Source organism: Falco punctatus (genome assembly GCF_963210335.1).
Source record: "Falco punctatus genome assembly, chromosome: 4".
Lineage (NCBI taxonomy): Eukaryota > Metazoa > Chordata > Aves > Falconiformes > Falconidae > Falco > Falco punctatus.
The window spans coordinates 7,841,344-7,855,779 of record NC_137583.1 but is presented as its reverse complement, the minus strand read 5'-3'; the positions used below and the strand labels follow the sequence as shown (position 1 = coordinate 7,855,779).

The following is a 14,436-nucleotide window of genomic DNA, read 5'->3' as shown; positions in this document are numbered from 1 at the left end:
ACCTGGTGGTCCCCGTCCCTTGTTCCTGGTCCCAAAGCAAGCAACCAAGTGGCCCTGCTACAGCCCCTCGTTGGGGGAGCTTCAAGGACTTGCCCCCACACAATGGGGTGAGCCTGGCTGGGGAGACATGGCACATGTCACTGCAGTGACAGTGAACATGACACTCCAGCAAGGAGTCCTGGGCTGCCTCCCTGAGCTGGAGGGACCACCAGATCTGGTACTAATAGCTTGGCATGTTCCTGTTTGCTGCCCTGCAGCCCTGCCATCACAGCCCCCCCCCTCCCAGGCTGCTCCTCCTGGCATGGGGCTGGTAGAGCAGGGATGCAGGGGGGGTCCTGACCACTGCTGTCCACTGCCAGGGGGAGGTGGGCCAGTCCAAGCTCATGCCCTATGCCTCCCTGGAGGCTGCCAAGAAGGAATTTGAGAAGAAATTTCACGAGAAAACCAAAAACAGCTGGGCAGCAAGGGAGAACTTCATTGCCCAGCCGGGGAAGTACACACTCATCAAGGTGCAGCCAGGAGCTGGGCAGGAGATGGAGGTTGCCCTCAAGGTGAGTATGTCAGGCTGCTGGGGTGTCACCATGGTGGGGTGGTCCTTACATCTCACCCCTGGCCCACTGAGCACCAGGACATTCAAGCAGGTCAGTAGAATGGGTTGGGTTTCCGGAGAAGTCTGGATGTGAGCTGAAACAGCTCATGGGCAGAGATTTGGTGCTGATGGGTTGAAGTGGAGTGGGAGGGCGTCCCAAGCAAGAGCCACTGGCATCTGAGTGGCATCAGTCATGGAAAGCGGAGGCAGTGCCTGCCCATTGCCTTGCTGTGTGGGGGTCAGGCACTCCCCACTGAGACAGGCAGCCCCACTGCCATGCTCCCACAGCCTCCCACGGGCTCACAGGTGGCGTAGTGATATTTTGGGTCTGCAGGTAGATGGCATGGACAGGGACAAGGTCTGCAAGCAGCGGGTGCTGCCCTGCACCCTGGACAAAGCCACGCAGGACCTGGTGTCTCTCATCTTCAGCAGCGACATGTTCCAGGATGCCATGCAGACCATGAATATCAGTAGGGGGTGATGAGTGGCATGGGGTGGGTCTGGGGGCTGTGGCTGGGGGTGCAGGTGGGGAGGTGAACAGGGCAGAGGTGCTGGTGGATTTTAGAGCATCCTCACTGGCAGCCTGACACCTGGTGGGACTGTGGATTTTCCATGCCAGGTGCCTGCATGTGCCTGTGGTGATGCTGGAGATTGTTAGAAGTAGCTGTGGGGCAAGTGTGGCAGGTGGGTTCATCTGTGTCCTACCCTCTCTCTCTGGCCAGATGTGAAGAAGATGCCGCTGGGAAAGCTGAGCAAGCAGCAGATTGCGAGGGGCTTTGAGGTACTGGAGGAGCTGGAGGCAGCACTGCGGGAGCAGCCCTCCCAGGCTGCCCTGCTGGAGGACCTCTCCTCCCGATTCTACACCATCATCCCGCATAACTTTGGGCGGGCACGGCCACCTCCCATCAACTCCCCCGACCTGCTGCGTGCCAAGAAGGACATGCTGTTGGTGAGATGCCAGGGCACCTGGCAGGTGGCATCCTGCCCCAAGGAGTGCTCCTGCCTGTGGGGCAGGGGGGTGCTGGCAGGGGTCTAGGCTTGCCGTGGTCCCCCTGGCACAGTGCCCAGCACTGGTGGTGAGGATGTCCTCGTTCTGTGCCTGCCAGGTGCTGGCTGACATTGAGGTGGCACAGAGCCTGCAGGCGCAGAAGGTGAAGGAGGAGGAGGAAGTTGCCCATCCACTGGATCAGGATTACGCCCTGCTCTGCTGCCAGCTCTCCCTCCTGGACCCAGCTTCCTGGGAATACCAGGTGCTGCTTCTGCCACAGTGCCCCATGACAGGGAGCAACCATGCCAGGCCTGCGGGCACCCCAAAGGTCTCCGCTGTCCCAGGGGGACCATGGGCATTGTTGGGATGGCTGCCTGTGGTGACCGCTTTCCTGCCTTCCTCCCTGGCAGCTGATCCAAAACTACGTGACACAGACTGGGCACAAGCTCTACATCCTCAACATCTGGCAGGTGGCCCGAGATGGCGAGGTGAGGAGATGATTATCCCTGTCCTGCAGTGGGGAAGCCCTGGTTGCACCCCAGGGCTGCATTAGGGCTCTGGGCTTCTCCACCCAGGGGAGGCTTCAGCCCAGCTGGCCAGGGGCAAAAAGGCACCTGCTCCCCTGCCCCTCCAGCCTTGCACTGGGGTTGGGCTGGGGGGGGTTGGGTCCAGTCCCTCACCCCTGGGCACCCACATCTCCCTCCGTGGACAGCTCTTACCTCTGCATCTCTCCAGGATGAGCGCTTCAAAGCCCATGACCTCCTGGAGAACCGGCGCCTGCTTTGGCATGGCACCAACGTGGCGGTGATCGCAGCCATCCTGAAGAGTGGGCTGCGCATCATGCCCCACTCAGGCGGGCGTGTGGGCAGGGGCATCTACTTTGCCTCCGAGAACAGCAAGTCAGCCTGCTATGGTGAGGGTGCTGGGATGGGCAGGGCTTCTGGGGGATGCCTGCAGAGTCTGTATGAGTCCATCTGCCTTTGCGTACCTCCTGCCACACAGCTGTGTGTGGGCCAAGCCCCTTCCCTGGCATGGCAGCCAGTCCCTGCATGTTGGGGTGGCCCGGACACAACCAGGTGGGAATGCCAGGGCTGGTGACATCATCCCCATCGCCTTCTCCCATGGCAGTGGGCTGCACGTCCAAGAAGGTTGGCATCATGTTCCTGACAGAGGTGGCCCTGGGCAAGCCCTACCGCATCACCTGTGATGACCCCACGCTGTGTCAGCCACCCACCGGATACGACAGTGTCCTGGCCTGCGGCCAGACAGAGCCGGGTAAGCCTGGGTCAGGAGGGAGTGTGGGGTCTGTGGGGCTGGGGTAGGCACAGGGTGGGGGGAAGAGAGGTCGGATTTCAGGTTTGACATAGTGTGTGTGGGTGTCTTCTCACCCAGATCCTGCGCAGGACCAGGAGGTGCTGCTGGACGGCAGGAAGGTGCTGGTGTGCCAGGGCAAGCCCATCCCCATGCCTGCCTACAAGGACTCCTCCTTCAGCCAGAGCGAGTACCTCATCTACCAGGAAAGCCAGTGCCGGATCCGCTACCTTGTCCAGCTCCGCTTCTGAGGGTGCCTGGGCACCCAGCAGCCCCATCCCAGCACCAGCTGGTGATGCTCCCCAGCCTGGAGCACCGTGCTCCGGACTCTCCAGCCACCCTACCTGAGGCTGGGCAAGAGACAGGCTGGCATGGGGACAGAGCTTGTTTTGACTGTGAATAAAACCAATGCGCCTTGTACCAAGTGGTTCCCATGCTCTCCTGCCCAGTGAGGTGAGTGCGGAGTAGGGAAGGGTGATGGTAGGTCCCTGCAGGGATGGCAGTGGGTGGCTGTGGAGGGACTGCAGCCTGTTGTGGTCACCTGGTGCTGGCAGCCTTCAGGTGAAAGCTGGTGGCTTTGTAAGCCAGCTGCCCATGTCACCCTAGCAAGTTGTGTGCCTCATGCACATCACCATGGCATCAGGGCTGCAGAGGATGAGCAAGATGCCTTGCCCTGCCTGGGCACGGAGGAGCTCATCTATCTGTCCTGAGGGTGAGTGCCTACCCTCCCTCTGGTGCCATGCTTGCTGCCATGCCTGCTGCCCTGCCCCAGCCTGGTGACCATGCCAAGTCCCTCTCCACGCCCATGTGTGCCCCCTGAGCACGAGTCCGGGTCCCCAGGGTGCCAGGGAAGGGCAACACCCAGCTGCATTACCCTGATTGCCCCATGGAAGTTCTAGAACATCTGCGTGCCAGTGGGGGAGGAGATGCCACAGACCTGCCTGGAGGTCTGTCCCCCACGCCCCAGGGACCTCAGGGCTAAGCTGTCCTTGCAGCAGGACCGGGCCTGGAGCAGTGGGTGGCCATGCTGGGGGGGCATAGGGCTCGGGGACCCCAGTCCCCCCTTCCTGAGCCCCCGCCGGCTGCTAGGACCCAGCAGCTGTCCCCGTGGGACCGCACAGCACAGGCAGCGCCCGGGAGTGACAGCTGGTGCCATCCGCAGCTGGTAGGCTGCAGGCAAACAGGATGACGAGCGGGTGACGGGTGACGGGTGCGGGGAAGGGGGAGTGTGGCCTTGCACGGGGGCAGCAGCCCCTGTTCTGCTGCAGGAGCGACGCCGGCAGGAAGGATCCCCAGCGAGGAGGGGAGCATCACCCACCTCCCCAGGAACAAAGGTGCGCTGGGTCCCCCGCCCCCACCCCAGGGTCCCCCGCAGCCAGAGCAAGGAGCAGGGATGGAGCAGGCGGGTTCATGCTGTCCCCCTTCGGGGTGTGCTGGTGTGGCTGGGGCAGGGGCACAGGGTGTCAGCCTGGCACAGCACAGCGGGTCCCAGCAGTGCCAGCCCTGGCCAGGTTGGGCACAGCCCAGATGCCCGCTCTGGGGTAGGCAGGGTGCTGTGACCTCACCTGCTCCAGCATCTTGGAGGGCTTCAGGTCGTCTCTGGGTTTCTCCGTGGCTCTTCCTCATTTTGATTCTTCTTCACATCCTGCTCCCCTCCCCAACAGGCAAAGAGAAGACAGCAGCCATGGTTGTGGTGGGGTTTCCCTCTAAGGGACGCAGGAGAAGAGCCCTTGCTGCCCAGGCACTGGAGCTTCTGCCTTAGCCCTTGGTGGGGATGGCGAGCCGAATGGGGCTGAACACCACGGACAACCTAGAGCTGCTCTCTGTCCCCGAGCAGTCCATTGCCCAGGAGGTGGTGGGCCTCCTCTGCATGGTCCTGCTCACCCTCACCGCCCTGGTGGCCAACACAGTGGTGATGGTTGTCATTCTCAAAACCCCCCTTCTCAGGAAGTTCATCTTCGTCTGCCACCTCTGTGTGGTCGACCTCCTCTCTGCCATTTTCCTCATGCCCTTGGGGATCATCTCCAGCTCCTCCTGCTTCAACAGGGTGATCTATAGCATTGCCGAGTGCCAGGGCTTGATATTCCTGAATATCTGTTTCATCAGTGCCTCCATCCTCACCATCTCGATCATCAGCGTGGAGCGGTACTACTACATTGTCCACCCCATGAGGTATGAGGTCAAGATGACCATCAGGCTGGCAGTGGCCGGAGTGATCTTCATTTGGGTCAAGTCTGTTCTCATCACTGTCTTGGCACTGGTGGGCTGGCCTCAAGGCAACGGGGCCACCAGTGCCAGCCGCTGTACAGTCTACTGGAGCCCTGGGGCTCACAAGAAGATTTTTATGATCATCTTCAGCATCGTCTGCTTTGTTCTGCCTACCATCATCATCTTGGCTGTCTACTGCAGTGTCTACCGCGTGGCCCGGATGGCATCCCTGCAGCACATGCCTGCACCAGCACAGGCAGCTGCACCGAGGCACCGATCTGACTCCATCGCCAGTCAAGTGACCATCATCACCACCAGGAACCTGCCACTGCCCAGGCTGATGCCAGAGCGCTTTCTGGGAAGCAACAAGGCCATCCTCACCTTGGTCCTCATTGTGGGGCAGTTCTTGTGCTGCTGGCTGCCCTTTTTTGCTTTCCACTTGCACTCCTCTGTCACAACTGGCACAGTGGGTGGTGGGCATGGGGAAATGGTGGTCACCTGGATTGCCTACTCCTCCTTTGCCATCAATCCCTTCTTCTATGGTCTGCTGAACCGCCAGATCAGGGAGGAGCTGGCCCGGCTCCGGCGCAGCTGTCTCAACCGGCCGCTGGGCCAGGAGCTCTGCCTTTCTGTCTCAGAGGCTTCCATCCAGGAAAACTTCTTGCAGTTCCTCCAGAGAGCGACTTGCACGCTGGAGACCCATGCCAGCTGCATCAGCCCCAGCCCCAGGAACAGGCTGGACCAGACCAAGATGGGCTTCCCCATCCCAGGTCAAGTTCCTGAAGAAAGCACCTGAGAAGCAAGAGGCCTTGTCCCACCATGCTGGGAAGGAGGGTGGGCAGGGGACCTGTCAGGGATTGGGCTCAGTCTCTTGGATTTGGAGGAGTTCTTGTTCAGGTTTTGCTTCTTCTCTGAGCCTATGGTGGAAGGTAGTTTCTCTGTTCAGGAGAAGGCAGCAGATCTGGGGAAGCCTCATCTCCCTTCTATGGGCTGGGATTGTCTCTGGCTCCACCAGCTCAGTCCAGTTGCATGGATGGGCTCTCCTCAGGACACAGGATGCTAAGGGGCTCCTACACAGGGCAGAGGAGGGGGCACCTCCATATCCATCGCCTGTTGGGACCACTTGTGGCCAATGGGGAAAAGTAGATGTCCATTGCACCTTACCCAGGAGCAGTGGGTCAGCTAACACCACTAACACCAGTAACACCAGGGCGCGGGGCACCCTGCTGAGATTATGTGGAGCCCCCTGTCCTTGGCTCTTTAACCCAAAACTAACCTCTGGCTGGAGAAGCTCCTGTCACCTGTGGTACTTATCAGGGGGACAAGCACCCATGGGGCTGGCTCTGGCCAGGTCTGTTTTTTTGGTGCCGTGGCCATGCCCAGCCGTGCTCTCTGTCCCCCCGCAGCTGGTAGGGGCTGCCCCTCCAGGGAGGGATGCTGGCCGGCCGGGGGTCCGTGCCAGGCTGTTTATGGACACAGCTGCCCAGCTGAAGCCCAGCCAGTGGTGCCACGTGCCAGCCAAACTGGGCTGCCAGCCAGGGGTGCGCTGGGGTAGACGTGGTGGCACAGGGGTGGGTGGGTGGGTGGGTGGGGCACGTGGGGTGCCCCTGGGCAGCGGCAGCTGGAGGGTACCAGGACCTGCTGTCCCCCTTCAGTGTCATCGCTTCTGTGGTGCTTGAGGCCCCTCTCATGGGGTCCCCAGTGCAAGAAAAAGGACTGGACCCTGTTGAGGGATGCTGGAGGGGCACATCACCCCCAGCCCACCCACAAAGGTCCCAGGGTTGGTGCTGGCACAGTGGGTTGGAGATGCCCTTGCCCCAGTGATAACTGGGGGGCTGGGGGAGAACTGCCCCATGGCCTCTCAAACTGCCTCATGGCAGGGAGGGGTCTCTAGGAAGACCCCCAGAAAGACTGGGGCTGAGGGCCAGCACCCCTCTGGCCGCAGGGATGCCCCTCCAGCCACCACCCCATGCCCTTGACGTGGAGGGGTGTCTCCACCCAGGGTGGGGTATATTATTATTTTTTTCTTGTAAATTTTATCTTTTTATTAAACCATTGATAAGTTACAAAGGAGGAAAAAATATACTTATATGTACAGCATTTCCAAGCCAGCAGGGACTGGCTCTTGGATGGGGTTGCTGGGCGGAGATTGCCCCAGGGTGGCCCAGGGAGGGCCCCCCACCAGAGCCAAGGGAAGGGAGACCCCCAGAGAGGCCAGGCAGCCCCTCCTCCAGTGGGACCTGGCTTTTGGGTGCTAGCCAGGGGGTGAGCAGGAGGACAGCAGGGTGGGCAGGGCAAGGAGCAGGAGGTGGGGGTCCCACCCCAGCACAGGGCAATGGGAGAAGGGACCCTGAGCCAGCAGAGACAGCCCCCCCCGCCAATACCAGGGCACATGGTCCCCATGCAGGAAGATCAGGGAGGGGGGCACAGCACTGCTGGAACAGGCAGCAGGCGGCAGAGCAGCTCGTTCCTCCAGCAGGCATCACTGCTGGGAAGACCCTTCCCTTCACTGGGGTGGGGAGCAAGGGGGTCCACCTGGGCATGGGGCACCTGGCAGCAGCTGAGGACAGGGTGGGCAGCGGGGAGGTGTCCCTGGCACGGGGTGGCACACCAGACCCCCTTGCCCACCCACCGGTGGGGCTCAATAGGGTGAGAACTTCTGCCGGTCAGCTTTCTTGGTGCCATTGGCTGCCGAGATCTTGGTCGTGTAGGTGGCAGTGCCACCATTGGGACCCGCCACAGAGGATGGGGATAGTGCCAGGAAGGACACCGGCTTCAGGCCGATGAAGTTGGAGAGGGAGATGGTGTAGGGGGTGCCCAGCAGGGCTGGGGGGGCTGGAGCGACGGCAGGCAGTGCTGCACCAGAGCCTGGGGCGAGGGGCTGGGAGAAGCCCATACCGAGGTCCATGGAGCCAGGGCCTGGTGACGCCTGGGAGGTAGATTTGGCCGTCTCTAAGCTGGAGAAGCAAGCAACAAGGTGAAAACCACAGTGACAGACAGTCTCCCACCGCAATGTGCCCATCGTAGGGTGCAAGGACCATACACCCCATCCCTTCTGGCACACATCTCTGCAGCACATCTGGTGAGGACTAAAAAGCTGGGGCTCAAACCCTGTGGCGTCTCAGGTCCTGCACCCACCATCTGGGGACCTCACAGCACCATCCCAGCTCATCCTTCCTGAGGATGCTGGAGTGAGTGTCCCCTAAAAGCTGTGCTGGGGCACTAGGGAGGTGTCACTCCTTGCTAGCAGCCAGCCTGCGTGCCCCCCAGCTGGCACCTACCAGGCTGTGATGAGGTACTGAGCCAGGGTGATGCTGACGGGGGTCCCCGTGATGGTCACATGCCTCTCGCTGGAGCCCTCAGTCTGGTTCCCGATCTTGATGTGGGCACCTGACATCTGCCGGATCTCGCTGATCTTGCTGCCATGACGGCCAATGATGCAGCCAATGAGCTGGAGGGGCAGGGACCAGGGTGAGCTGGGAGCAGCTGGAGCCTCGTCAAGCAGGGAGCTCCCAGGGGCTCACCTGGCCACGCTCTGTGCCTGGGAGGATTGGGGAAACTGAGGCAGACACTGTGAGGGCAGGGTGCTGCTTTCCTTGGGCAGACTCTACTTTTTGGTCTTACTCAAGCCCCACCCACCCCCCCACAAGCTGGCATTGTTGGGCTGCCACATCCCAAGGCTCTTCCTTGGTGTTGACCAAGCCCTTTCCCCCTTCTGTGCCTCAGTTTCCCTTTTATTCCAACTGCTTCTGACCCAGCAGCCCCTCTTGCCCCTGAGCTCTGGCAGCCGAGGCAGAACCTCCCCTGTGCAGGGTGGTGGGTGCTGGCCCCTACAAAGAGGCTGTGGGGTGGAACACATGGGTGGGGGCAAGCTGTGGTCTGCCTCGCCATCCCCAGGACCCACACGTACGTCATTGGGCACCAGGAACTCCTGGGAGCTGCTCTGGGAGCTGGTGTCCAGGCCTGGAGGGAGAAACAGGGATGTTAGTGGTGGGAGGGTGGGTCTCCAGCAGCTCCATGCCCCCACACCAGCCCCACACTGGGACAGTCAGTCACCCCAGGGACAAACCTGGGGAGAGGCAGGGAGGACGGGACATAGGCACCAGTTGTGATTTGGTGCCAGTGCTCCCCCACTGCAGGGCTGAGGGGCTCTAGTGGGTGCAGGGGCCCCAGGAAATCAAGAATTCTGGGGGTCAGGTAGTCATGCCAGGGGTGCTGGGATCAAAGAGGGTGCAAGGGACTGGGATGCCCTCCCCCCATCAGGGCCAGGTGGCTGGGTGGGTCAGGAGGGGCACTCCATACCGCCAGCCCTGCGGAGGCACGGGAGGTGCTCACCTGGCACCATGGAGGGTGCGTGGCCCAGGGAGGCAAAGGGGAGCGTGTGCCCCGACAGCTGCTGCAGCTTCGTCACCTGCCCAGGCAGTGGGAGGAAGAGGAAGAAGGCATTAGAGGTGACTGCAGAGGGTCCCCTGTCCCTCCTGGGGCTGGACACTGGCACCCAGCACCTCCCAGGAGAGGCATCCCCAGCAGCACCCATCCTGGTGGGCACAGATCTGGTGCCCCTGGGAGCAGGGGTGGGCTGCCATAGGGACAGACTCACCTCCGCGGGAGAGACCCCACTGTACTGGCCCTGCATGGAGAAGCCCTGGGGGCAGAGGGGAAGGAAGGGGCATCAGTGGGGAGCCAGGTGCAGACCCCTGCCTCAGGCCACCCCCCCCCAGAGCAGGGAGGCCACCCCAAGCCCACCAAAGTTGCCCCTTGCTGGCAGAGGCCGGGCCCTCTGGCCACCCCATGCCCCTGGGGGGGCTGCACCCCTTACCTGGTTGGCAGAGAGCAGGATGGTGCCGAGGGAGAGGCCAGGGTGGTAGGGGATGGTGGCCCCCTTTGGAGGCGACTGAAGAGGGAGGGAAGGAGGTGAAGGGGATGAGAGATGAGGCTGAATGTCCCCGTAGCCCCACGGGTCCCCCCAGACCTCCTCTGCCCTCTCATGCCCCCAGCAAGCTGGGCACAGCCCCCAACACTGCCAAGGCAGGGTGCTCTTATGGGCTTCCATGCAGGGGGACCTCAGTGCCTGGGTCCAGGTGGGCATGGTAAGCCCTGGGGAGGGGGGAGGCAGGCAGCTCATGACCCCCTGGGCTGGGCATGGGGTTCAGTGGGTACCTCCAGGATAACGGCGCAGATCTGCCTCACGCACTGGATGATGGTGTCCGGCACCCCTGAGACGGTGACGGCCCGTTCGGTGGAGTTGGGCAGCAGGTCACCGGCCACCTGCACCTGCGCCCCTGTGCTCTGGCGGGGGGCAAAGGGAGATGCTGGGGTGCCTCAGCCACTCCCCTCCAGGGCTCAGTAGCTCACATCTCCCCTGGGCCACACGGACCTTTGCAGGACCCACAGGATGATGCTCCACTCCTGCATCAACTCCCACAGCCCCTGCGCAGCCGTGGCAGCCCACATGCCCACGGCTCTGTGCCCCCCAGGGGAAAAGGGGAGCCTGCACCCAGGGCACCCTCAGCCTCACCTCCCGGATCTCCCGGATCTTAGTTCCTGCCTTGCCGATGAGTGAGCCACACTGGCTGGCCGGGATGACGAGGCGCAGTGTCACCGGCGATCTGCCTGCTGCCCCATCACCCCCTGCTCCCAGGTCCTGTGAGGGGAGGGGGGATGCAGTGTCAGACCCCCAGGAACCTGTAGGCATGGGGGCACCCACTGTGGGGGGAGAGATGCCTACCTCCTCCAGCTTGAAGGCGATCATGGAGACAGCGCGGAATACGGCGTCAGTGGAGCCGGTGATGGTGGTGATGCGCTCAGGGCAGGACCCCTCCGAGATGGTGATGCGCGCACTGCTCTGGGGACAGTGTGACACCCCATCAGGGACATCACAGGCCCTGTGCTCCATGTGTCCCCCCCAGAGAAGGGCTCACTGGGGGGCTTGATGAGTGCAGACCTGGGCTTTCCCCCCTCCCACCTGCCCCAGGCAGCCTTCCCTGGGGTGCAGCCACGTTTCCCATAGGTCCACCTGGGATTGGAGGGGGGCCAGGGCTGGGCATGTGGGAGCCACCAGGTACATGCAGGACAAGCAGCAGGACCTGGCAACCCCCAGCATGCCCTTACCTGCTCTCGTATCCTCTTAACAGTCTCTCCTTTCTGCGGGGAGAGGAACAGGGTGGGTGGTGAGGTCCAGGGGAGCCTGGGGCTGGCAGCGCCCTGGTCCCCAAATCTTACCTTGCCAATGATGCTGCCGATCTCCTGCAAAGGCAGAGAGGGGTGGCCTTGTCAGCAGGCAGCTCCCTGCCTGCCACATCCCTCCTCTGCCCACAGCCAGACCAATGGGCAACAGCCAGACCCTGCCCCGTGGCCACTGGGACAGTGGGTGGCTTGCTGGTGACACAGCAGCATGGGACCAAGCCACTCCATGGCTCAGGATGGGGGAAGAAATCCTTCTGGGAATGCTGTTCCCGGGGAGGATGGGGGGTTGGGAGCAGGGGAGGAGAACAGGGTGCTGGTGAGGAGCTGGTTCTCCAGCAGGGCCCCCCTACCCCGGGCATTACCAACCCCCCAAGCAGTGCCGAACCCGCCGCTGTTACCTTGCCATGCATGAGCATGCGGAGGGTCAGTGTGATGCTGAGCTCTGTCTCCTCGGGGCTGCCGCCCATGCCGCTGGCTCTGTCTGGCGATGCCATGGCGGGAGGGCGAGCTGAGCCTGTGGGACACAGTGGTCTCCAGAGAGGGGGGAGGCACCAACTAACCCTCCTGCTAAATCTGCAGCCTGAAAAGCACCTATGGCTGGGAAGTGGGGAAACTGAGGCAGGGGCAGCACAGTGCCATTCTCCAGCAGGGGAGGCTTGCACGGCCCCATGGTACCCCACTGGCATCCTGCACACCTTCCAGGAGCTCTCCAAAATGAATGTGTCGCCATGTGTCTGCCTGAGCCTGCAGACAGCTGCCTTCAACCTGGCCCACACACAGCCTGGGTTGGAGCTGGCACTGCACCTTCCCGAAGCCAGGAGCTGGGTGGGTGTTGGGGGTGGGGTGGGGTGGAAAACGTGGGGAGCGTGGCTGTGGGATGGGGTTTGCTTTGCAGATGCTTGCTGGGGTGGTGGCACGTGGGGCAGGAGGAGCAGAGGTGGCCTGGGTGGTCTTGCAGGCTGTGTGAGCCTTCCTCCTCCTCCTCCTCTTCCCCTCCCTTGCCTGTGCACAAAGCCCAGGGCAACTGAGGCAACCTCCCTGACGGGGAGTGCCAGCCTGACGTGAACTGCAGGGTGATGCCCAATGCACGATGCCGCTGCACCCTGTCCCCCCAGCCCGAGCAGCCCAGGGACCCCCCCAGACCTTGTGCCTGGGGCCGGGGGTGGCCGGGCCCTGCGGTGCCAGCGCGGGGCTGGGAGGAGGACAATCGCCGTGTGTCCGGGCACGGGTGGGCGGCTGCGGCGCTGCTGGCTCCCGGCAAGCTGGCCGATGCCAAGCGGCTTTGAAACAAAGCACCCGTGTTGGGGCTGGGGCCCGTGTCTGCCGACATGGCGGCGGGGGGGCGGTTATTTTAGGTGCTGGCAGCACTCGCCACCACTACGGCACATCTCCTGCATCAGGGTAGAGGGGTAGGGGGGCAGGCTGGTCGCCTCTGCACCCCCTAAGTGCTGGGGCTTGCACCCCCGGCGTGATTTGGCCACCCCATCTTCATCCCCCCGTTACCGGGGCCTGGAGAAAGGTGGAAAGGCTGGGGAAGGGGGATATTCCCATTGCCGATGGAGAAGAGCCTGAAATGGGGGTGGGGGTGGGCGGTGTACCCCCCTGTATCCCCCCTCCCCGCAGCGCCCGGAGCCGTGCGCAGTGCCGGCAGGAGCGGGCAGCCTGCCGGGTCCCCCATCCCCCGGGGACGGACGGCAGCGGGGACCCGCCGGGGACAAAAGATCCGCCGGGAGAGAAGGATGAGGCTGGCGGTGGGGCAGGGCGGGGAAGCGGCAGGGCCACGAGTGTCCCCCCACTGCCACAGGCGGTGCGGGGGGCGGCGGGCAGGGGGGTGCGCTGCCCCAGGTGAGCCGGGCGGGCAGGGACGCCCAAGGCCCCGGTGATGGGCACAGGCCACCTGCCCCGGCGCCGTGCCACGGCTGGCGGCGGGACAGCCGCGAGGGTGGGCACCGCCCGTCCTTCGGGGCACCTTCGGGGGGCAAAGGGAGATGACGGGGGGGACAGGAGGAAGCCCCCACCCCGTCCCAGGGGGAACCACTCTCCGCTCGCCCTCCCGGCCGCCCCAAGCCCCCCGGTCCCCGCGGGAGGGGGCCTGGCGGGTACCTTTCCGTGCGCCTCGTCCCTCCGCCGCCGGCCACCCCGCTCAGTGCCACATTGTCCCCGGCAGCGCCCAGTGACACCCGGGGCAGGAACAATGAGCCGCTTGACAGGCCAGGGCCAGGCTGGCAGCCCCGGCCCCCACCCCGGTCCACGCCGGGGCCCCCCTCGCTCTTCCCCTCTCCCACATCCCTCCCTCCGGGATCCTATTACAGCGGATAAGAGACACTAAAAGGAACAATGCACCCTGGGTAAGGCCATCTGCCACCGCTGGGGACATTCCTGGCCCCCCTGCCCCCCCCTTTGGCTCACACATCACCCCTCTTTGTAATTGCGGTGGTGTGGTTTTTTTTTTTTTTTTTTTTTTTTTTTCCTGGAAGCCGATCAGCTGGCAGGGCTCGAGGCCTCAAGGACACCGGAGCGGGCAGGGACGGGGCAGCTGGCACCCCAGGGCCCGCTGGCACCCGGGGCTGCTGCTAGGGGGGAGCGCCTGGAGGGCTGGGGGGGCAGGAGGCGCCCCTGTGGCTGCAACAGGTGACCTGAAACGGGTGGGGGGTAAGGGATGCTCTGGACCAGGGTCCTGCCTTACTGCCAGGGCAGGGACCAACTTCTGCCCCCCTGGCACTGCCCCGTGCCACCCGCAGCCAAGCGTGCCCCCCCCCACCCCCCACCCCCGCTGTTACCTCCCCCACTAAATCCTCCTGGGCCCTGGCGTAAGCAGCTAAAGCCCAGGCAGCCTTGGTGAAGGGGGGCACTGGGGAGGCACCCTGCTGCCGGCTCCATCTGTGCCCGGGAGTGCCTGGTGCAGCAGCACTAAGATGGAGAAAGGCAGGTGGTGGCCAGGGGGCTTGTCCCCCCGTCTGTCAGGCCTCCCCACCCGCCCCCTCATCTGTTCTTGGTAGCCACTCATTCAGTAAATCGCCCTCCACCTTCCCTGGGGGCACCAGGCTGTGGCCAATACGGGCGGGAGCCAGCCAAGGCTGGCAGTTCCCTTTTAAGCCCCTGTGGATTACCCTGGGCTTGGATGCACGCTAGGAGGGGTGGGAGGAGGAAGAGG

At 63.3% G+C, this 14,436-nt stretch overlaps 3 protein-coding genes across 8 annotated transcripts in view; 2 read left to right on the top strand and 1 right to left on the bottom strand.

The window, feature by feature from the left end:
• Positions 1–3,308, top strand: part of PARP3 (poly(ADP-ribose) polymerase family member 3) — a 112,426-nt gene extending 109,118 nt beyond the window's left edge. For all 4 annotated transcript variants that reach the window (XM_080384476.1, XM_080384478.1, XM_080384479.1 and 1 more), the window contains 8 exons: positions 360–555; positions 928–1,059; positions 1,312–1,538; positions 1,696–1,839; positions 1,988–2,065; positions 2,313–2,490; positions 2,706–2,852; positions 2,970–3,308. In XM_080384476.1, the coding sequence (XP_080240602.1) occupies positions 360–555; positions 928–1,059; positions 1,312–1,538; positions 1,696–1,839; positions 1,988–2,065; positions 2,313–2,490; positions 2,706–2,852; positions 2,970–3,139 (1,272 nt within the window). In that variant the 3' untranslated portion in view covers positions 3,140–3,308. The remainder of the gene's footprint in view (positions 1–359; positions 556–927; positions 1,060–1,311; positions 1,539–1,695; positions 1,840–1,987; positions 2,066–2,312; positions 2,491–2,705; positions 2,853–2,969) is intronic.
• Positions 3,309–3,444: 136 nt separating this feature from the next.
• On the top strand, positions 3,445–6,455 carry LOC308062680 (putative G-protein coupled receptor). The gene has a single exon (XM_080384491.1). It carries the CDS (start codon positions 4,663–4,665, stop codon positions 5,890–5,892), a length of 1,230 nt encoding a protein of 409 aa, XP_080240617.1. The 5' UTR covers positions 3,445–4,662; the 3' UTR covers positions 5,893–6,455.
• A 9-nt stretch (positions 6,456–6,464) lies between these two features.
• On the bottom strand, positions 6,465–14,004 carry PCBP4 (poly(rC) binding protein 4). Of its 3 annotated transcripts, none has more exons than XM_080384490.1 (13): positions 13,386–14,004; positions 11,681–11,796; positions 11,319–11,342; positions 11,208–11,240; positions 10,825–10,936; positions 10,615–10,740; positions 10,257–10,385; positions 9,916–9,990; positions 9,697–9,741; positions 9,432–9,507; positions 9,007–9,059; positions 8,378–8,547; positions 6,465–8,053 (listed from the first exon to the last, which is right to left on the bottom strand). In XM_080384490.1, exons 2-13 carry the CDS (start codon positions 11,686–11,688, stop codon positions 7,738–7,740), a joined length of 1,167 nt encoding a protein of 388 aa, XP_080240616.1. In that variant the 5' UTR covers positions 11,689–11,796; positions 13,386–14,004; the 3' UTR covers positions 6,465–7,737. The 3 variants fall into 3 exon arrangements, with proteins under 3 accessions (XP_080240616.1, XP_080240614.1, XP_080240615.1); XM_080384488.1 differs by having other exon boundaries at positions 10,825–10,941; positions 13,386–13,999; XM_080384489.1 differs by lacking the exon at positions 9,916–9,990 and having other exon boundaries at positions 10,825–10,941; positions 13,386–14,003.
• Positions 14,005–14,436: the final 432 nt, after the last annotated feature.

Excerpts from the sequence above, each read along its gene's own strand:
- LOC308062680 (XM_080384491.1), top strand. The coding sequence starts at position 4,663 with ATGGCGAGCCGAATGGGGCTGAACACCACGGACAACCTAGAGCTGCTC.
- PCBP4 (XM_080384488.1), bottom strand. The coding sequence starts at position 11,776 with ATGGCATCGCCAGACAGAGCCAGCGGCATGGGCGGCAGCCCCGAGGAG. Across the intron at positions 9,991-10,256 it reads TCTGCGCCGTTATCCTGGAG|TCGCCTCCAAAGGGGGCCAC; the intron begins GTACCCACTGAA and ends CTCCCTCTTCAG. Across the intron at positions 9,060-9,431 it reads CGCACCCTCCATGGTGCCAG|GCCTGGACACCAGCTCCCAG; the intron begins GTGAGCACCTCC and ends TTCTCCCTCCAG.